This window comes from Malaclemys terrapin, chromosome 25 (assembly GCF_027887155.1).
Source record: "Malaclemys terrapin pileata isolate rMalTer1 chromosome 25, rMalTer1.hap1, whole genome shotgun sequence".
Lineage (NCBI taxonomy): Eukaryota > Metazoa > Chordata > Testudines > Emydidae > Malaclemys > Malaclemys terrapin.
The window spans coordinates 7,116,672-7,139,132 of NC_071529.1; the positions used below are offsets into that span (position 1 = coordinate 7,116,672).

Consider the following 22,461-nt stretch of genomic DNA (forward strand, 5'->3'; position numbering starts at 1 on the left):
ACGCGTCCATGCTGATGAGGCTCATTAAAAAAATAATGCGTTAATGAAATGTGTGACTGAAGGCCTTGGGGGAGAGTTGTATGTCCCCTGCTCTGTCACGTGGTGGAAAAGGAGCAGCTGGGCCCTTGCCCCCTGAAACCAAACTGCAGCGCGGGGTGGGATGGACCCCTAGGGCCGGGCGCTCCAGCACCCCTTGCCCCCCCCCCGCGAGACACGTGCCACGGGTGGGCGGTGACCCCGCTGCTCCTGGGGCTGATCCCCGCCCCGCTCTGGCGCTGCGCAGCCTCTGGCTCTGGCTCTGGCTCTGGCTCTGGCTCGGCGGAGGCGGCAGCCAGCGCGAGGCGCGTGCGAAGGCTCGACCCGGGCCCCGCCCCCCCCAACAACCCGCCCCTCACAGGCCCCAGGCCGCCTCCCGCGGGGCAGCCAAGGGAGTTCTCTCTCCGGTCGGACGGCGGGTTCCGGTTCCGGGTCGCGCAGCCTGTCATGGCGGCGCCCAGTGGGCCGGAGGAGGCGGCGGCGGCCCCTGGGAGGAGGCAGCCGTTCGGGAGCCGCTTCCTGACCGACCCGAGCCGACTCTTCCAGCACAACGCCTGGTGAGGCGACCCCCGCCCCGGGGGAAACGACCCCCCCCTTCTGCGTGCTCGCGCTGCCTCCCCCAGTCCTGGGGGGTCACCGACACCCCCCCGCGTGTAGCCTCCCCCCGCCCGGCGGCACCAAGCCCCCCAGCCCCGAGGGGCACCGATCCCCTCCTCTGCGCGCTCGCGCTGCCTCCCCCAGTCCTGGGGGGGGGGTCACCGACGCCCCCCACGTGCAGCCTCCCCCCGCCCCGGGGGCACTAATCCCCCCCCCCTCCTCCGTGCGGTCGCGCAGACTCCCCCAGTCTGGCAGACACTGACACCTCCCCACGTGCAGCCCGACCCCCCAGCCTCGAGGGGCACCCTGCCAAACTGGGGGAACCTCCCCGCTTTCCGCCTGCGCACAGCCCTCCCCCTTAGGCCCCGGGGGAACCGAGCGCCTCCCCCCTTCCGTGCAGACCGTCCCGTGCCAGTGGAACCGAGCCTCCCTGATTGGAACTGTTCCTTCTCTGCATCTGCACAGCCCTTCATCCTCCTCACTTGGTGATCCAGTTTTGGATTATATGACTCCAAGTCGCTTCATAAATGTAAATGGTCAATTTCCTTTTTCCAGAAATGAGGCATTCTTAGGGGTCTGCGGTTCTGTTTCTTTATGTCTTTTGTCTCTATCAAATAGTGATGAAACACTAACCCATTTTGGGGCCTGAAAAATTCTGCTAGGCCCCTATATTCTTTGTCCTGTCTCCTTCGCATCATCTTGCTTCGCTCTTTTTAAATTATCATTTGCTTTAATGCCTGTGTAGCTGTGTATGTACATTGAAACTGTCAACATGTTCTTAACATCTGAAAGTTTCCCTGTATCCAGTGCTATCTCTAGGATATTCATGCATATTGTTCAATATTAAATCTGTGTATGAATTAAAGCTATTTTAGTACATGGCAGGTGAGTCGTTTGCTTTGTCAACAAAGGGTGCCTATTAGTGTGAAATGTGATAGTGATCTTGTGGCGTGGATTTGTGTCCATTAAAACTGGATGGGCATCCAAAACCATTCACATACACCTCTGAACAGCCATCACATGTTGATCAGCTTTAGATCACTACCTAACTGGCCCAGATTTGAATTGGAGACCTACATATGAAACCCCTATTATTACCAATTCAGTGAGCCGTCTAATTCCCTCCCTTTGTTTGCTTCAGACACTGAAATGCTGTTACACTGCCCAGCAGCTTTCTCATTTTTTCCCCATCTTAACCTTCCTAGCTAAGTAGCTCATTTTATTTTTCCCAACAGGGATAATGTAGAATGGTCTGAAGAGCAGGAAGCCAGTGCAAGGAACAAAGTTCAAGAGAACAGCAGGCAGCTTGTTCCACAAGACAAACAAGGTACTTCTAGATGCCGCTGTATTTCTTACAAATCTTGACGTGTCAATACAATAGCTGACAATTCTAGCCAAAACCAAAGATTCGCCTTCATTTATTCCCCCAACGTTTTTTCCAAAACTGCTGATTTTAATCAGACTCAGGGTCTGTTTAGTATAAGGCAAGGGGCTGATTCTGTTCTGCCTTCATGGCTGTCTATCTCTCTAGCAGCTTAATGACTTCTAACATTTTTATCTTCAAGTTCCTTGTGTGACGTTATGCTACTTGTGAAGTAAGCTCAGTCTTTCGCCTGTTAAGCTATAGGCAGTATTAGGGGTGCCCATATTTATCTGCATTAAGTTAATGGTAATAGTTGAAACAGACTAAGAAAAATGTGAGTTTATCCAAGATCCTGCATTGAATGTTTGGCAGCAAATCATAGAATCTTAGGATTGGAAGGGATCTCATGAGCAGGGCCGGCACCAGCTGAGCAAGCTGGTGCTTGGGGCGGCAGATTGTTGGAGGCGGCATTCCGCCCAATCCTAGAGTGGCACGGCCCTTTTTTTTTGTTTGTTTGTTTGTTTTTGTTCTGCTCCGGCCGCCCTGTAGGGGGTGGCGACACAGAGAACCAGAGCGCCCTGCAGGGCAGTCCTCTTCCTTCCCTCCCCGCCGACCGGAGCGGAGTCCTCGCGGTGGGAGGGGCCACGTGGCAGTACCCCTGTTGTAGCCCTGGCCTCCCCCTTCTCTCTCTCTCCCGCCCGCTCCCTCTACCCCCCCTCCCCCTCCCCCGCAACCGGTCCCCCTGCACCTGCGCTCCAGCTGCGCCGCAGGTTTTTTTGTTTTGTTTTTTGCTTTGCCGTTCTGTCCGCCCCATTTTTTTTTTTTTTTTTTTTTTTTTTTGATTGGGGCGGCCAAAAAGCCAGAGCCGGCCCTGCTCATGAGGTCATCTAGTCCCGTCCCTTGCACTTAAGACAGGACCAAGCATTATCTAGACCATCCCTGACAGGTGTCTGTCCAACCTACTCTTAAACATCTCCAATGACAGACATTTCACAGCCTCCCTAGGCAATTTATTCCAGTGCTTAATTACCTTGTTAGCAAGTTATTCCTAATGTCCCATCTAAACTGCCCTTGCTTCAGTTTAAGCCCATTGCTTCTTGTCCTATCCTCAAAGATTAACCAGAACAATTTTTCTCCCTCCTCCTTGTAACAATCTTTTACATACTTGAAGGCTGTTATGTCCCCCCTCAGTCTTCTCTTCTCCAGCCTAAACAACCCCAGTTTATTCAATCTTCCCTCATAGGTCATGTTTTCTAGACCTTTAATCATTTTTGTTGCTCTTCTCTGGACTTCCTCCAAATTCTCCACATCTTTCCTGAAATGTGGCACCCAGAACTGGACACAATAGTCTAGTTGAGGCCTAATCACTGTGGTACTAAAGTTCTAAGCTGTTTCTTTCAAATTCCCTTCACTTGCTCACACCTCGGTGCAGGAAATATTGGCGTATCCATCACTTAAACTCTCAGTAGTTATAAATCTGAATCAAGCTGGAGAAGCATAGCTCTGCAGCTGATGTTTTGGTTAAAGCTGCCCTAACGTTCAGCCAGCCCCTTTCCTCTCCTGCTCTGAGATCTCATTCTACATTACAAAAGATAGCGAAAGTGTCCTGCTGTCCTCTGCTAGATCTTTCTCTCAAGAGCTAGACTAGATTTGGTTGATGTTACTTGTTATATCCCACCTCACGCTTGGATGTAGCTAAATAGGAATAGTCTATGTTGGGATTTCTACCGTAGACTGCTCCTAGGTATCAAGCTGGACCTTCTTCTTTAATGAAAAGTAAAGGGGCATGAGTCTATTACATCTGTAAGGCAAAAATGCGAACTGTGATGGGGCTATTCAGGTCCTTGCCATGTAGCGTTCCATTGTGTTCACAATAGCACGCTTTTCACTATGGCGAAGACTGACCCTCCTAAACTCTTGTGTCTAGATTCTCAAAAGTGCTCAGTACCCAGCAGCTGCCATTGTGATATCCAACATGCTGAGTTCATTTGAAAACCAGGCCACTAGAGAATACTGCTATCCACTAGCTTTGCTTACTCCCAGAGTAGAGGAGAGATGGGAACTCTGCCACCTCTGTGGGACTTAATATACTGCTATAATTCAGTGCATGGCACTCTGTAGTGATATTCTAGACAGAATGGAATCCCTGCTGAAGCTCTAGTAATCTAAAGCACGGGTAGCTACACCACAGAGCAGTACAATGCAAAGTACGATCTTGGTCGTTACAGCTGTAGTACTTGTGGAACAGATGGGCCTTCAGAATTTATTTTGAAGGAGAGGGGAGGGTCTCTTATGTATGCTGTTTGGGAAAGAATATTAACTAGCTGGAGGCATGGAAAAAGCAGTGTGGCTTCCACCCTTTCTCTTTGGAGACAATAATTCATTGGGTCCATGGAGTCTCTGATTCCCTCCCCATCTTCTGTGGCCAGTAATTTTTGTTTGGGGACATATTTCATCCAAGAGAGTCCTCTAGTGTGAAGGGGTGAGATGGGCTGGACTTTGGGGGTTGTCCTCACAAGGAAGAGCTGATCTCTCTGGACTTCCAACCAAGGAAAGAGCTCTGCAGAAATCCAGCTCACACATGGACGTCCTTGCACACTAGAGTTCTGACTAAAAGGAATATTTTTAATATTCTTGACCTTGAAGCAGGAATTATGGGTGAAGTTCATTGGGCCACGCTGGGAAAACGTCAAATTAGAGGATTATAATGGATCTTTCTGGCCTTAAAATCTATTTTTTTGAGTGATACTTATCAGCTGGTCTTTGATTTCTTGTTCTTATGCTGCACTGATGTGAGGTCTTTGTTGTTTTACAAACAGTAAGTTCCACAACATCTCTGAGGTAGGTATGGCTTTATACAGGTCTACTAGAAGGACCACCACACCTCTGGAATAGAAAATAGCCACTGTCCAGTAATGCACAGCACTACTGCATCATTCTTCAGGACAGGAAGTGCATAATATCTTATGTAGTGGATATCACAGGAGGCATTTAGGTCAGAGGTTCTCAACCAGACGTATACGTACCCTTGGGGTACGCAGAGGTCTTACAGGGGTTACACCAACTCATCTAGATATTTGCCTAGTTTTACAACAGGCTACATAAAAAGCACCAGCGAAGTCAATACAGACTAAAATTTCATCCAGACAATGACTTGTTTTTATGGCTCTATATACTATACACTGAAATGTAAATACAATATTCATATTCCAATTGATTTATTTTATAATTATATGGTAAAAAGGAGAAAGTCAGCAATTTTTCAGTAATAGTGTGCTGTGACACTTTTGTATTCTTATGTCTGATTTTGTAAGCAAGTAGTTTTTAAGTGAGGTGAAACTTGGGGGATGCAGGACAAATCAGACTCCTGAAAGGGGTACAGTAGTCTGGAAAGGTTGAGAGCCACTGATTTAGGTAATTAGAATGTAGATCGCTGAGTTGAAATCTTGCCAAGACACCAAGGTTAGCATCCCCTACATGTATGAAAATGTTGTGGAATTTTATTAGCACCTCATGTTTTCTCATCTGAAAGATGGCACCACTAGCACTGTACTTCCTTGCCGCCACATTAAGGCATTGGTTCCATGGAGCTCAGGAAAACCCGCCAGCTACTGAATCAACATTACTACTTCCTCTGCAACTTGAGTGGTCTTTGAATGTCTCCCGTGTAAACACTGAATGGGCTTGACCCTGCTTAGCTTGAGATCTGATCGGATCACAGCATGAGGTGCTATGGCTGCAGATATTAAAATCTCTCTTGACTTGGTCCTGAGGTCATGGCTCTTTACAAGGCCCTTATAACCGAGATAAAGTTAGAGGGATTATTTTTATATTTAGTAGTTTTTCAGGATAAATCCTGCTAAAAATACACCCAGAACTGACTTTTCAATTCTTTGGCAAAACTATTTTTTTCTCCCTTGCCCGAGCCTTCTTTTAGACTGAGACTGCATTTCTCCCCAGACATTTCCAGCCTTTTTTTCTTTATCCTCCTTCAGACCTCTCTTAAACAGTTAGAGAGATTCCAGCTTAATTTTCTGTGTCGATGGCTGGCTCAAGAGTAACTCCAATTTTAATGGATGCCCCCTTTTCCCTGCTTAAGCCTTCTGTCCTTGGTGGGTGGTAGAGAAATAGAGTGAGAGCTGTAGAAGAGGGTGAGTAATCATAATCATAGGTGAATTTTCTGAGTTCAATAAATAACAAGTCACTGTCCAAACTTGTTTAAGGGCTTGCATGTTGTTGAAATGCAGCTGGAGTCTGTGGCCCTCGGCCATAACACTTCCAAGTTGATTAGTAGCATAAGGGCACTGAAATTAGTTATCTCTTCCCAGCACAATAGGCCAGGACTGCTCATGCCAAAACCTCACTTGAGAGAGAGGCTCACCACATTTGGAAGATGCTAATCAGTTCCTCATGCTGAGTCCATTTCCCAAGAGAGGAAGCAGCTCCAAGAACGGTATTAGGTATCTGAAATCTGTGCAGTCATGTCATGGAAATTTTCAGGCCATTTCTGATCCCATTAGAAACTCACTCAATCACCTCCATTCCACATCCGCAACAGAGGGGAGTTCTTCCTGCTCTTGCTCACTATTGTGTTGTTCATCTTATGAAATCAATCCAGGAGGTCTGAGGGATTAGAATCTGCTAGGGATAACACTCCCCACTAAGGTTTCTTGGGTGCATGGGGGGAGCAGACATTTCCCTTGGTCTTCTTTTCCTCAGAAATGTAATCTCAGAAATGTCTGATGCCCTAAATTGCACAAAACGCTGGAAAATAAAATACTAGGAGCATTCTTGTACTGGTAGTCAGACTAAGTTATAATGATGTTTCTAATTTCACACAATTTCAAAGCACGCTACAAATACTAGCTAAGCCTTGCATAGCCTCGGTGAGGTAGATAAGTCCTATCCCATTTTTCAGATGGAAAGCTAAAAGGCCTGATCCCAAAATATACTAAGCACCTTGATCTCTCATTGACTTCACTGGGAATAGGAGGTGCTCTGTACGTCTCAGGGGTGAAGCCCTAAATGACTTTCCTCAGGTCCCAGAGAGAGTCAATGGAAGAGATAGGGAATAGGACCCAGAGGTTCTTTATCAGTTCTCTACAAATAGAAAAGGCCTATCTCAGTGCCGTGAAATCGAGCTAGAAAGGCAGACAACTTCTTTCACAAACACCTTCCTTTTTTATTCCTAATGAGGTACCGTGGTGTCATAGCTGGGGAGAGGGCTGATAGCTCCGCGTGCGAGGCAATCGGACTCCAATCAGGATGCTCCTCAATGAATAACCCTAATTCTTAAATAAGTTGCTAAATACAACATGGAGCTTGTGACCCCTGTTGGATTAAACTGATTACAAGCTAAGAACTTTGACTTGTCTTCTGTTGACCTTTCTTCTGTGTCTTTGCTTACAGATGAATATGAGCTCAATGCTAATGAATACTGGAATGATTTCTATAAAATCCATGAAAATGGCTTCTTCAAGGACAGACACTGGCTGTTCACTGAATTTCCTGAACTGGCACCAAACCAGAACCTAAGTCAACCTGAGGCTTCTGCATACAAAGATGGTAGCACTAGAAAACCCATAAACACCGGCCTGGGGAGCTGTGAAAATGGTCTTTGTTCATTGGAAACCAGAACACAAGAGCATCATCAATTGGACTTGATGAAAGATCGTAATAATATTATCAACAGACGCGACGCAGATGGAGAAGCAATACTGAAGTTGGGTGACCTGAAACTAAGTGATGGTGACTTCCCAGGATCCTCTGCCACCTACCGTATACTAGAGGTAACTTCAGTGAATGAGAGAAACAGCATCTTTCCCAAGTGAATCAAGCTTGCCATCAGAATCTTTGTTCATGAAGGTGACAGGCTTCAAACTAACAGGTCGTCATGTACAACCTCACCAAGTCCTACAGTGCAACGCAACTTTATATACAGAACGAACCGTCTTACAAATCTATCCCAAAGCTCTTTACAGAAATAAATAATAGGAGGGAAGCGGTAATATAGGCAAGGAGAGAGCTTCATTTTCAGCTGAAATTTGATATGAGGGAAAGATTCAGGAAGGTTGCTACAGAGGAGAAGGCCCTTGTACCAGCAGTAATGAGACTGAGCAAAGACAGAATAGATATATTGACAGAATTTGAGGCCAGAAGGGACCACTAGATCATCTCATTTGACAACCCACCCCCCCAATATTTCACAGGCCACTAGCATTACCCAATACCTTTACAATAAACCCAACAACCAAAATTAGACCAAAGTATTACAGCCCACGGGAGACTAAACTATTATGTGCCACAGGCAGAGAATAGGCTTGCCCAAGACCTCTGCGATGGCAGAGAAGTGATTAAGTGAGATATGCCCAGATAATCCTGACAAATGACTTGTACGCACATGCTGCAGAGGAAAGCGAAACCCTCCCCCCCACAGCAAGCGGGGTGTTGGGGGGATAGAGAGAGGACCATAGCTGTGAGATGGACTGGAGCAGCTCAGTAGAGGGTGTTAAAAACATAGAGGAAAACTTTGAACTGAATTAAGCCTGTTGGGTTTTGGTTCAGATTGGTCTTTGTGACCAACTAGTTCCCAAAGGGATCAGTATCTGACTGTGTCCTGCACTGAGGCCTTCTGAGATTCAAAAGGCAAGTTATTACTATCTGATGTTAAAGTAACAGCTGAGGTCTCAACATGCATTCTCGTTGTGTAAAGAGCTGGTTTGTTAACCGTGTTCTGGAAGCTTCCCTCTGTCCCTGGGTTCTGCTCCTGAGTCTGTCTGACTTGAGTGACACAAAACTCTGAAAACTGTATTGCAGACCAAAAAAACCCTACGCAGTACAGCTAAGGAATTCTCAGATAGTTGTGAGGTCTCAAAATGGTGATGCGTAAGGGGTATCAATAGCATTCCTAGAACAGATTATAGAACTCATCGGCTAATAAACTATTAAAGCTGAAATATTTGTGCCAAGTTTGCCCCCACAAAATGTCACTGTGGATGATCAATCATCATATATCTGTGGCTGGTTCCATTGAAGAGTTGCGTTAATAGCAGCGGCCGGCCACCTGTTCTGTTGGAGCCCTGTTCTCCCAGAGGTGAGTCAGCATAAACAACTTTGCAGCTCTCTGCAGGATCCTAGCACCTAAAACCCCGTTAGAGGTAACTTTCCGTACTATTAAACCATCTCTGCTTTCATACCCCACCCGTATGCTTTCTGCACCCGCCGGCATTTCAAACAGCCAATAGTACATTCCATTCTGCTTACTTCAGTCCTTCCACAGAAGTCCCTAAACATTCAGGAACAAAAGCCGCGGAACTAAATTGTATGGCTTCTCTTCTCTTCAAATGAAGGTGAGGGGTAAGGGGCAGTAGCACTGCAGGCCCAGTTATAACTAGGGATGGTAGGAGAGCCATCTAGAAAGGGAGACTGAAATAATAGGGTGCAGCTAGAACAGAAAGAAAAAGAGAGCAAAGCAAATCTCCCCTCCTCCCCCACCCTTCCTCATTGTCTCTGTATGGAAATGAAACTGACTAACCCCTGGCCTTTGAGGCTGCCTGGGTGACTCATACTGGTTGTTATGCTTGCAATTCCAGCAATAATAACTTTCAAGAATATCCGTGATCCACACAATCTGCCAGTCTGTTGGTAGAATTAGGTAGCTAGTTTGGTGGTTTCCTGTGGATGCTCGGCTGCAGGGCCTGATCCTGAAAGGTGCTGAGCATCTTCATCTCTTATTAATGGGCATTGCAGGTGTTTGCTGTTTGGGATTGGTCCCCCGTAGGTTGCTGGAAGATCATTTTGTGGCTGGAGGGTGAGGCTTTGTAACAGCTGCTAAGTGCAGACTAGAAAGCAGGACAGGTGTGTAACTGGCTGCTCTGTTTCTGCAGGTTGGCTGTGGTGCTGGAAATACGGTCTTCCCAATCTTGCAAACCAACAAGTAAGCAGCTCTGATTATTGACTACTTGTAGAGGACAAAATTAAGCACTGGAAAGATGTTGTGCTCCGCTCTTTTTTTTTTTTTTTAACTGCATAGACCCATTGCATAGAAAAGAGGCTAAACACAAACACACCCACTTGTCAGTTCTGTCCACACACCTTTGAATGATTGAATTGTGGTTAAAAGGTTGCTGAGAGTCCACAGGATGCATTTGGTGGTCATGAAATTCTGCACATCCACTCATCTGTGGCTTTCAAAGTACTCTACAGACAAGCTTCTCAATCTCTGTTTTCCCTCCTTTCCCCCAGCATTGTAAGCATCATTGTACAGATGGGGATGACGGAAGCACAGAGGCGCTAAGTAACTCATCCAAGACCACACAGCAAGTCATTGGTAGAAATGTGGATGAAGCCCAGTGCTCCTAATTCCCAGCTGCGTGCTCTCTCCATTAGACCCACTTCTTCCCTAAAATTTACTTTGCAAGTTGAATTGATTTTAAATCAACAATTTTAATCCTGATTTAAATCAGCAAGCACCTTGATTTAAGTCAACGATTTTGATCTTGTTTTGCATTTGTATCTTAGTTCTTTTCCTAATGAAAGGTTGCTTCTGATTGGCTGGTAACCATTAAAACGTTGATTTGCTAAACTAAATATAGCCTTTACGCTAAATTTGGTACTGCTTGTTGCTAACCAGGAGGATACACTATCTCAATACACATTTATTTAAGTAATTATATAGCTTAATTTACATTATTCAGATTCTTAATTTTTAACTTTTTTTATTATGTTAAAAAAATTGTGAATGATGCATTTCTTTTTTACTAGATGAAGATTAATTTAGATGGAAATTGGAATTCAATTAAAATGCACAAAACCAGCATTTTAAAATGTGCGTTTATTGCTTAAATACAACTACCGTAAATGTGGTGGATTCATAAGAAAAAAGATTAACAACACATGTTTAGTATTTAAAACTAACTGATTTATTAAACAAATGAAGTATTGTGTGTAGTTAGTGAATTGAACTGATTGTTTCTGGTCACCATTTCTTTCAAGATTTTAGTACTGGTAGTTTTCATCCTCCCACGCCTCGTTTTTATTCATAGAGCGAGAGTTGAAAAAGCAGGAAAATTTTGTTTTATTTTTCCAATCAGTTTCTCAACTTTGAATGAACTCGTCATTGAACTGAAATAGTTGAATAAATTGAAATGAAGAAAATAATGGCTCTGCTCCTGCCATGCGGGCAGGGGACTCGACTCGATGACCTCTCGAGGTCCCTTCCAGTCCTAGAATCTATGAATCTATAAGAAACTGCTGTTGTCAAAAGATAGTTTGGCACTTCGACAAAATCTGTTATAGGTGCTTAGCCAGTGACTGCTACCAGTTCAGTGCTTTGATTTTCTTTAAAACTTTGGCAGCAAACATGTAGTGCCTGAATATTTTTGACTTAAATTATTTTAATAGATTATAGTAAGTGTAGGTATTAATGTAGGTTGTCATAATTTCAAATTTAATTTTAAATAGGCTTATTTTTAAAAAGAAAAATATATTTAGATTAAAAATCCAGGTTTTTTTATGTTTAATTTGTATCCACCCTGAGGACCAATTGGGGCACGTGACTGTTTCCTGTTTCTTTTGCATTTATTTCAGTGATCCGGGACTCTTCGTTTATTGCTGTGATTTTTCCAGCACAGCTGTAGATCTTGTCCAGGTAAACTAAATATTGTGTAAGTTCTAGATGAAGTCACAGCTAGGTGGAGGCAGCTGAACCTGTGCGGCATTGGCAAAGATCTACAATTAGCACTGCCTTCGTTAGTGCAGTTCTGCTGGCAGCTTGATCTTTAGCTAGAACTGGATACGGCCGCTCAGTGTAAGTAGATTGGGGGATCTGGCCATGGGAGGCTGCAAGAAGGAAGGGAACAGGATTAAATTTTTTTTAAATAAAAAGGCAGTTTGACAATGGTTCTGGAGAAGTAAGTCTGCTTTCCCGTCTCCTGTTATCAGCCTCATTTTTTTCCAGACCAGATGCTGTTTAATTGGGCAACTGCTGAAGTTTTGAAATCTTTAAAACTCTTTCTTACAGCCTCAGTCAATTAATATTATTCTTGAGTCACTTGCATCATGGATGTAACCACAGGTCTGGAAGTAGCATTTAATTACTGCTGCCCAGGCAGCTGGTGCGATGTCACTGTGGATGCTGACTTTGTTGTTTGGGGCAAGGGTTGACTTTGGCTATGGAATAGCAGGTATAAACGAACAAATCTGTTTAGAATGGAGTTTGGAAAACTTAGCTAGAGTGTTAAATTTACCAAGCCGTTTGACATGAGAGATCGTGAGGGGGGAGAAGGATAGCAGCAAGGGGCAGCCGCTCCAGTATGACTATTGGTGCTCCCCACCTTCCCAAGCAGCCACCGAGTGAAACTGACCAGAGTCTGCATGTCATTGGGAGCTGGGGTTGTTCCACATCTCTGTAAAACAGTCCCCTTCTGTTTAGGAATCTAAATATGGTTTTAAGAGCCTGGCATTAGATACCCTGGTTTGAAATGTTTAACCTAAGGGCCCAGTGCTACCCTACTGAAATCAGTAGGAGTTTTACCATTGATTTCAGAGGATCAGGTTTAGGCCTTGACTCTCTGTGCTGCTATAAAGGGGAGAATTCCAGCTTCATGGTATAAATCACCCATTTCTAGCCTTGATCGTTTGTGAGAGGTTTGACCTTAAAGCTGTCGCTGATCCCACAGTCTGGCACTGCTTTTTTTGGCAGTAGTGAAGGACTGAATAGAATGAGTCCAGAACTCTCTTATAACTCTGCCGTATCGACTTAATAATTTTCCATAGTTCCCCTCCACTTCCCTTTCTCGAATATTCTAATGATAATAGCTGTACACACAGGGGTTATTCTGAGGTGGACCCAAGGCCTCTGGGGGTATGTCTACGCTGCAGCAAAGGGCACGTCTCCCAGCCCGGATATACAGACTCACGCTAACTCCGCTCGAACTAGTGCGCTTACAAATAACATGTGGCCATTGCGGTGTGGGCGGTGGTTCAGGCTGGCTGGTCAGGCAGGCTTGGACTTGGATGGCTACCCCGAGCCATCGCCCATGCCACAGTGTCCACACTGCTATTTTTAGCACACTAGCTTGAGTGGAGCTAGTGCGAGTCTCTCCTGGGCTAGGAGGCACTAACCCAACCGCAGTGTGGACATACCCTGGCTCTTCCAGCTTTTCCACGTGAAAGTGAAATGGAGACCGTGCAGCCAGGTAGTGTGGGTATTTGTGTCTGACAGAGTCTGTATCCTCTTTTCATTGCAGACCAATGCAGAGTATGACTCTTCTCGCTGTTTTGCCTTCGTTCATGACCTGTGCAAGGACCAAAGCCCATACCCAATGCCAGAGGAGAGTCTTGACATCGTTATTCTCATCTTTGTCCTATCAGCTCTTCTCCCAGAAAAGTAAGTCGGCCTCCACTAGAGCACCAGCAATTCACTGTAATGAAAGGAGAAAAGGCTGCACATGACTATCGCAGTCAAAGCCCCTTCATGGGGGATATTAAAGTGATATTGTCAGGTTAAAAATTCTATAGTGAAATAATCCTTACCTGGGTTACTGAACTCTAAATTGAACCTAGTGTACTCCTCACCCTGTGCTCTTTGTATACTTTGTGCATTTCATTCCACTTGGACAGTGAACAAGCAGTAGGGTCAATTTCACTTTTTGGATTTGCCCCCTTAGAGCAGCGCTCTAAAGTCTGGGCTGCAATTGCTACCAGGGAACGTCTGAATCCAAGTAAACTATTCCCATGGACTTTTTTTGCTCCTGAAATGGCTTCTATTAATATTAAGCTATATAAAACTTCATTTTATTTACATGCCTAGATTTTGGTCCAAAATTCACCAGGCAGTGTCATTTCTACAGATGAGCACAGAGCTCCCGGGCAGTGTCCCCATTAACACTGTGCTCACTTTGCTCATCTGTAAAAATGGGCGCAGCATAATATTTTACCTATCTCACAGGAGTGTTGAGGTGGAGAGCAAGATATCTTACCTGTGTTCAAAATACATCAGTTGTATGTAGTGCATCTCATGGCAGGACAGAGAGACACTTGGTGATAGTAGGAGTGTCAGATAGCAACATGGTGTGAAGGTAAATGCAGTTTACAAACCAGTATGTACTTAAATAATTACCCACTGTCCATTGTGTGGCTAGCGTTCAAGAACCTTTTCTGAGGTGACTAATCAGGAAGCCCGAGTAGCCAGCGCGATGTCATCCGCATACGCTAGAAAACTTATTTCAAGGCACAGCAGTTAAAGCCAAATGCCTAGAAAACAATGGCCTTATCTTCCCATCTGAACTATATCCAGGCCAAGAAGACATTAAACATCAATTTCTGTGGGTTACCATTGATGCACAGTCATCATCCATGGTACCTGGGGATAACCCTGGACTGTGCGTTCAGCTTCCGTCGCCACCTTGAACAAACCAAAAGGAAAACAAAGGCCAGGGTCAACATCATACAGAAGCTTGCAGGACCATCTGGGGGAAGCGATGCCCGCATGCTCCAAATATCGCCATTAGCTCTGGTCAATTCTGCAGTGGAATACTGTGCCGCGGTTTGGAGCGGAATCCCCCACACCATTTTAGTGGACACGGAAATTAATGCCGCTCTTCGCGTAATTAGTGGCACCCTCACATCAACACCACATCCATGGCTATCAGGACTGGCTAACACATTGAGCCAGCAAATATCCAACGAGATGCTGCCACAGTTATGGAGTACATAAAGATCATGGCAAATACCCCCCTACCACTCCACCCTGACCTAGAACAGCCACCTCGCCACCAACTAAAATCAAGAATATCCTTTTGGTCTCGTGCCTCGGCCTTCTTGCAGACGACGGTCTGAAGCCTGGGCGGCTGCAGATGTACCAAACAAAAATCTAATCGACAAACCAGCTGTGCAAGTGCTGAGCTTCTCCCCACGGTGCATATGGACAGCTCTAAACCATATCCACACCCGACGTGGAAGATGTGCATAATTACTCCGTAGGTGGAAAGCGAGGGAATTGCTGAAATGTGACTGGCATGGTGCAAACTGTCGGCCACATCCTGGACGATTGCTCAATCCAAGCTTATCCTGGAGGTGTTGCAGCCATGCCCATGGCCGCCACCCCCTCTGCTCTGGGCTGAATAAGAGACCCGAAGAGCCAACTGTAGTCATGCCTTTGCTTTCACTGTTCCACTATCGCCATACGGAAGAAGACGAGGCTGACTGTGTAGCTACGTTGTCTGTATGTAACAGAGAAGCTGCTTGTGGTTAATAAACCCATTCTGATTGGTGGGCACTGCTCAGTGGCACTCATGGACTGTCTTTGAGTTCTGTGTTTCTACAACAGAGTCCTGGTCTGTGACTGGGGCTCCGAGACGCCATGATAGTACAACAAACAAACAATGAGTGGGTCTGTAATTGTGCACCCATGGGATAACCTTCTCCGCTGGTGGCTGACCCCTAGCATGGCACCTCTTTGAATGGTTCAGGCTCTCTTGGCGAGGTCTCATCGAGCCAGAGCATATGGAGACATGACTAGCCAAGCCTGGGGATGGCTGAATACACTGAGATGGGTTGGCCTCTCATGGCATCTGGCAGTTTCAGTGGGGGTGTGATTCACTCTTCCGAAGTGGGAGGGCTCTGCTCCCAAAAGACTGGGAAATCCTGCCTTGCGCTGTAAGTATCCATGCCAACCTGTGTTTTCTGAACTAGCTAGAAACCCCTGAGAGCAGGGTTATAACAAAGATGCTGTACACATGGGTGCCTTACAGCTTAGGCTCGCGTTTCAGAGCTGCTAAGCACCAACAGCGTCCGCTGAAGTCCATGGTGGCCGCAGGCGCTCAGCACGTCTGAAAATCAGGCCCAAGGTGCTGCAGGTTAGGCAGTCACGGAAATTTCATGGATACATTTATAGATTCTAAGGCCAGAAGGGGCCGTTATTATCACCTGGTCTGACTTCCTATAAAACACAGGCCAGAGTGCCTCGCCCAGTAATTGCTGTATCAAGCCCATGACATGTGGTTGAGCTGTATAGCATATCCTTCAGAAAGACCTCCAGCCTTGACCTTTAAGACGTCAAGTGATGGAGGATCCACCACGTCTGGATGTCCATTGTTCCAGTGGTTAACTGCCGTCACTGTTAGAAATGTTTGCCTTATTTCTAGTCTGATTTTTGTCTAGCATCTAGGATTCCTGCCCAAACGTTCACAGGAAATCTATGCAGAACCATGGATAGCACTTGAAGATCCTGTGTTAAAATCACGTGACCACTTCCTCTCATGTGATGCCATCTTACAAAGACTGTCAGATAAACAAAATTATAGCCTACAAGTCCGCGTGTATAGATGCAATCCAGTTTATTGGGACAGCTGCTGACAAATCCACAGCAATCTTCATATTCTCCACTATAAACCCGCCCTTTTAAGAACCTTAAATCAACTGAGCTGTTTAAAATGAGAATTTTTCACTCGAGTCATAAGTTGTAAATAAAAGTCTAAACATAAAGGAACGCTGTCTCTTTGGTAAGCTCAACTCATTCTAATGATCTGAGGGATGAAGGAAGCAAGTGTAACTTTGAAGGCTGTTGAATTTTCCTAATTTGCTCCTTTCCCAGGATGCAGCGCGTCATGAACAGACTGAGCCGGCTTCTGAAACCAGGAGGAATGATTCTGTTACGAGATTATGGTCGTTATGATCTGGCGCAGCTTCGGTTTAAGAAAGGTATTTCCTCCTTCCGCACTGGAACCCTTGCCACATCAGGGATGGGTGATGTGAGCGTGTCTGCAGGGGAGGCTGCCGTGTCTAGGAGACAGGCTGATAACTTCCCCTTCAGCACAGAGTGCAGTAGGGGGCGGAGATTGCCATTTGGCTTCTTGTGCAGCTGATTGGCTGATTTAAAATAAGTTAGGCGGGTAATACTGTCTGAACAACTCTTGCCCCCAGGTCGGTGTCTGTCCGATAACTTCTACGTGAGAGGCGATGGGACCAGAGTTTACTTCTTTACACAAGGTAGGAGATTAGATCTTGTATTCCCGACCTTCTCACCTTCCTCATTCCTATGTGTGGGGAAATTCTGCAAATCCCCCAGAGGCGAGCAGCGGACTCAGACATACCTTCGTGTAGCGGAGAATTTTCCCCCATCTGCCTCACGTGCAGAGGGCCCTCTCGCAATGGAACTAGTGTGCTTGCTGCACTGAGGGTGGGAGGGAAAGAGGGGAGGGGAGCAGAATCTGAGGAGGTGTGGGGAGGGGCATTCCCTGGATGCTGTTGCGTGAGGATGGAGCCAGAGGGGCCAGCACTCTGAGGATCGTGTCTTCTGTCTCCCCCAATGTGGGGGCACTAAAGACTATTCTGGTTACTGGGCTGGGGTAGCCTCAGCAGAACAACTGTGCTACTGCAACCTGGGGCTTGTTCTCTTCTCCATCTGTCACCCCCTGCCCTCCAAACCCCCAGCCAAGTTAGTGATATCAGGCACCTCTATCCTACTGCTGGTAATCATTAGTCAGGTCTCAAATGATCAGTGTATGTAGGGCAGTGGTACAACTGCAATGAGCTGATCGGGTCACCGCACGGGCGTATAGGTTACAGCTCAATCATTCTAAAATGGGTGTCTGGAAAGGAAGAAAATGGCTGTCTGGCAAAGGTTTCAGCATGGCAGGTATGGGATAAAAGAGCACAAGCTGGGACTTGTTAGCCCTTTGCTACAGAAACACTGTAAAATCACATGCTCCCAGAGCTGCAGTTACGCTGGGTCTCTCCCCGGCACTACTAGGTCTCTGGCTTTACGTGCACCATGCCGCCTATCGCTTGTGTTTGGACTACTTGGCTATAGCATTGTTCAGGCTTGGAGGGCACTCGGTGTCTTGATCAGCCCTACCTTGATGTGGCTTTTCTGGGATGTTTTTGGATTAATGACCACAATCCATATCAGTAGAGCCCTACCAAATTCACGGCCATGAAATACGCTTCACGGACCATGAAATCTGGCCTCCCCCCGTGAAGTCTGGTCTTTTGGGAGCTTTTACCCTATACTGTGCTGATTTCACAGGGCAGACCAGATTTCACAGGGCAGAAAGGGGTCCTGACCCAAAAGGGAGTTACAGGGTGGGTCACAAGGTTATTTTAGGGGGCGTCGTGGTATTACCACCCTTACTTCGGCACTGTCTTTAGAACTGGGTGGCTGGAGAGCGGTGGCTATTGGCCAGGTGCCCAGCTCTGAAGGCGGTGCCCCGCCTGCAGCAGCATAGAAGAATGGGTGGCAATACCATCCCATGCCAACCTTATTTCTGTGCTGCTGCCTTCAGAGCGGGGCGGCCGGAGAGTGGCGGCTGCTGACTGAGGGCCCAGCCCTGCAGGCAGCAGCGCAGAAGTAAAGGTGGCAATACCATACCAGGCCATCCTTACTTGTCGCTGCTGCTGGCGGCAGCTCTGCCTTCAGAGCTGGGCTCCCGGCCAGCAGCTGCCGCTCTCCAGCTGCCCAGCTCTGAGGGCAGCTGCAGCCAGCATTAGCACAGAGTAAGAGTAGAAGTACCAACCCCCCTCCCCCCACAATAACCTGGTGATCCTCCCACAACTCCTTTTTGGGTCAGGACCCCTACAATTACAACACCGTGAAATTTCAGATTTAAATAGCCGAAATCATGACATGTACTATTTTAAAAATCCTATGACCATGAAATTGATCAAAATGGACTGTGAATTTGGAAGGGCCCTATATATCAGACATACAGGACTGTAAGCTTAACCCTAGAGCATTACAGCATGGGCATGATCCTGTAGGGTGCTGTGTGACCTCCACTCCCAGGGAGTTTGGGATTTGAGGGTACTTAGCATCTTTATCAAGCCCCTTGAAAAACACATTCCCGTCTCAACTATCCCTAATCTTGGAAATTCCGTCCCCTCAGGCATTCGTGGCTGGACAATGCCCACCCCTTCATTCTAGGGTTGCTGCTGTCTTCCCTTCCTCCTCCCCCTTGCTCTCTATGATGCCGATCGTCCAAGCACTTCTCTTCCCCCTCAGTAGAGCAGAGCAGAACATGTACCCCAAGGTCGGTGTTAACTCTTGCCACGAGATGATCACAAGGGTTGGCAGACTATAGAGAGCTTGACACATCCAAAGCTAGGTATCATGTGGTCCTTTCATTTGACTGTGGAATCAAAAGCACTTCCTTGAACCTTCACAGGAATCTTTTGGCCCCCACTTAGAGCAGTTTAGCTTACAACAAGCAAGCATTGATCAAATTAATGCTTCTGCTATCTTAACCGCCTCTTCCCCACTCCTCCTAGATGAATTGGATGCTCTTTTCACCACGGCCGGGTTGGAAAAAGTCCAGAATCTGGTCGATCGGCGCCTGCAGGTGAACCGAGGGAAACAAGTGACGATGCATCGAGTGTGGATCCAGTGTAAATACCGCAAGCCCTTCCCTGCAGGACATAAGGAGAATGGGCACATTCATTAGCAAGGCGTGTCTATCACATGTGCTGTATTCGGACTTGCTGGGACTCTCCTGTGCAGCGTGTGGCACTGAGCAGACTTGTCATACCATGCTGAATTCTGACGCCTCCTGCAATGACCGGACTAGTCGTCAGTTCACCTGCTTTGTGTGCAAGCTGGAGCTATGCTGAGGACAACTCCACGACAATACCTAGTTACTAGTCTTTGTTTTTAAAATTAAGGGTGACTAACAATTTAGCTAAGAAACGGGCACTCACTGTCTCTTGTTGAGCCTGAGCAAAATGAGTAACGAGTCCTCTGTCTTCCGAGTGTCTGCAGGAAAAGGAACAGGAGTTTGGATCTTATCTTCAGGTTTTGCAGTTTGCAGGACAGTGGGGTTCATTGCAGCCATCCACTCCACCCACACCAGCTCCTCCTGCCCCATCACCTTTTTGTCACTCGCTGCTCCGGGTATTGAAAACCAAAGTCACATGACTTGCAAATCAGCTACAGCGAGGGGTGGGTTGCCCTAACAGGTTTTAAAAGTCAGGCTGGCTAGTGAGTGCAGATTCATTCCAGGCCTGTGCAAGCTCACAGAGAGAGAATCACCTTCCATCCTCCGTAAGGTAATCAACTGACTCAGTGTGGTGGACGGTGTCTAGTAGTTATCTTACTAGAAGCCTACCACAAGGTTCAAAAGCTATCCTTGTGTTCCACACCTTTGGGAGCCAGGTTTTTTTTTACTCTGGGGAATCTGTTTTAAATAGAGTGCGAGGATGCAGAACTGATTTGCGATCAACTTTGCCAGCCATGGTTTACACCACTACTTACGTCTTTCCAAGCAAGCTAGTGTGCTGTACTGCATCTGCGCTGAGGAGATCCAGGTTCGAGTCAGTCAAGCACGGAGCAAAAAGCATGTTGTGATTGGTGTCAAAGTACAGACCAGAATAGACAATCATTTCTGATTGTGGATTTTCACATGTATAGAGTGGAGAAGGTGGGGGAAATTTCATCAAGCCTATGTTTAATTATCAGGATAGGAAGAAAATGACCAGGTTTGTGGGGGGAAATGGGATTGGCTAGGTGTGGGAGGGGAGAGACTGGAGGGGATTTGGGATGCTTCCGAGTAGCTGCTGACTTGTGACTCTCCTTCTCTCCATCTACCTTCCACCACAACCTTCTTTTCCCCTAGTGCCTACCCCTCTCAGGATCTCTATGTTGGAGAGAACCCAGCCTGACACCTTCCTAATGACTTGTTTTGGCTGACATTGCTGGGGGGAGAGGGGCCAGGGCTGTGCCTATGCAATCTAGTGCACCTAACATGCCATTCCATTCACAGCACATATATTTTGATGGTGAGATGATCATGGGCTAAGAGTACCTACACAGGAAGGAGATGTCAGCTCCTAAGGGGCTGTTTCATCTCGCTGACAAAGACATAACAAGAACCTATGCCTGGAAGGGTGAAAGGGGAAGTAAAGAGAGAAGAATTTGCTCCTGTCCCTTAGAAATCAATGGGAGCTTTGTCATTGAGAGTAGAAGTCAATAGGAGCTTTGTCATTGAGACAGGACTGGGCCCATTGGCTTGACTGGTGCTGGGAGAGCCCTCAGGCATTGTGGTGACATCTCCTGTCACCGTTGTCATGTTTAGGAGCCGGCCCTGTTGATTCGTGACGCTGCCACCACACAGCCAGCCTGTCCCTCTGCAATTGTCATTCCTAACTCCGTAGGGTGATGCGTTCCAAGGCTGTGTACAGGTGCAAAGGTGACCCAGCAAGTCCCTTGGAGCCTCCCTTTGAGTGCCGTGCATGCTGATGCTATTTTCATGTTTAAAGTCAGACTCCAAAACAGTTCTTTGCGAATACCTGATTAATGCTTGAGAGAACAGCTGGAAGAAAAGTTCTTGTTAAAGGTGCTACAATCCTGCTCCTTCAGTTCAGGGTTGAGAGAACTTTCAAACCACATGGATGGAGGAGGAAAAGACCAGACTCAAAATGCCTACTATTTCTAAGGCAAAAAACATCTGGAGAAGGCATCTTTTCTTCACAGATATTTAGGCTTGGCAGGATTCAATTTTTATTTTTTATGATTTAGGTGGATATTGATATTGAATTTTATGCATTTTTATCAATTTTCACAGTTCTGGGAAACTATGGGGGGGAAGACCATAGCAATTTAATGACCATAGGTGTTGAGATTCAAAAAATTAAAGCTTTATAACTGTTCAAACACAAATTATCAACCTCGCATATCAAAATATACCAAATAAACACCCTTAAGTCAAAAACCCTAAGTTCTCACGCAGCATTTTTCTTACTTTGTCTACCTGTAAATTTCAGTTATTATTGATGGAAGTATTTGTGTGTGTGTGTGTGTGTGTGTGCGCGCGCGCAGTGAAATCATTTGCCAACGTTTATTGATAAAAATCTGAGAACCCTGAGAAAACGCCTCAGTATTTCAGTTAGAGGTTAAAAAAATTAGATACTGGGTTTGGAAGAGGTTTTAATATTCATAGAGAGTTAGTGCTTTACAGCCATTGAATAAGACAGGTCTCTGCCCTGAGGAGCTTACAGGGGAATGGACACTACCTAGACAAAAGTGTTTGCGTGAAACTGAGACTGGAAGAATAAATGTCTGCTTTTAAGGTAATGATTGCATCATTGCTCACAGGAACTCCTTTTCTCTGAGTCCTGGTGATGCTTGTCTCTTCCCCTCATCCCGCCCAGGAGATCAAATCAGGTTTAGGAAAGAATAATCCTGTAATTCTCCAGCATGACATCCCTCTGCCTCTCATCTAACCAACCCTGCCTTTGCTTAAATGTCACCTTTCCAGAGACTGCTGGCACCTGAGAGTTTCCTGCAGTCCCTTCCCCCCCCCAATCCCCAGAAGGAGCTGTCCCTTTTGGGGATAGTTTTATCTCCCTTGAAGGAGAGTTATTTACTGAAGTAAACAAGCAGTATAATTGGGGGGAATTAAAGTAATTAGAAAAATTCCTTATTAATCACCCAAGGGTTTGTTGTAACACAAGGAAGGCTATTTCTTTCATTA

At 46.2% G+C, this 22,461-nt stretch overlaps 1 protein-coding gene across 1 annotated transcript; it reads left to right on the forward strand.

Moving 5' to 3' along the window:
• The first annotated feature begins 464 nt into the window (after nucleotides 1-464).
• Nucleotides 465-21,771, forward strand: METTL2A (methyltransferase 2A, methylcytidine). The gene is made up of 9 exons (XM_054014462.1): nucleotides 465-593; nucleotides 1,869-1,960; nucleotides 7,406-7,785; nucleotides 9,883-9,932; nucleotides 11,585-11,645; nucleotides 13,246-13,385; nucleotides 16,593-16,699; nucleotides 16,922-16,987; nucleotides 19,265-21,771. Exons 1-9 carry the CDS (start codon nucleotides 484-486, stop codon nucleotides 19,435-19,437), a joined length of 1,179 nt encoding a protein of 392 aa, XP_053870437.1. The 5' UTR covers nucleotides 465-483; the 3' UTR covers nucleotides 19,438-21,771.
• The last annotated feature ends 690 nt before the right edge of the window (nucleotides 21,772-22,461 follow it).

Excerpts from the sequence above, each read along its gene's own strand:
- METTL2A (XM_054014462.1), top strand. The coding sequence starts at position 484 with ATGGCGGCGCCCAGTGGGCCGGAGGAGGCGGCGGCGGCCCCTGGGAGG. Across the intron at positions 7,786-9,882 it reads CCACCTACCGTATACTAGAG|GTTGGCTGTGGTGCTGGAAA; the intron begins GTAACTTCAGTG and ends CTGTTTCTGCAG. Across the intron at positions 16,988-19,264 it reads AGTTTACTTCTTTACACAAG|ATGAATTGGATGCTCTTTTC; the intron begins GTAGGAGATTAG and ends CACTCCTCCTAG.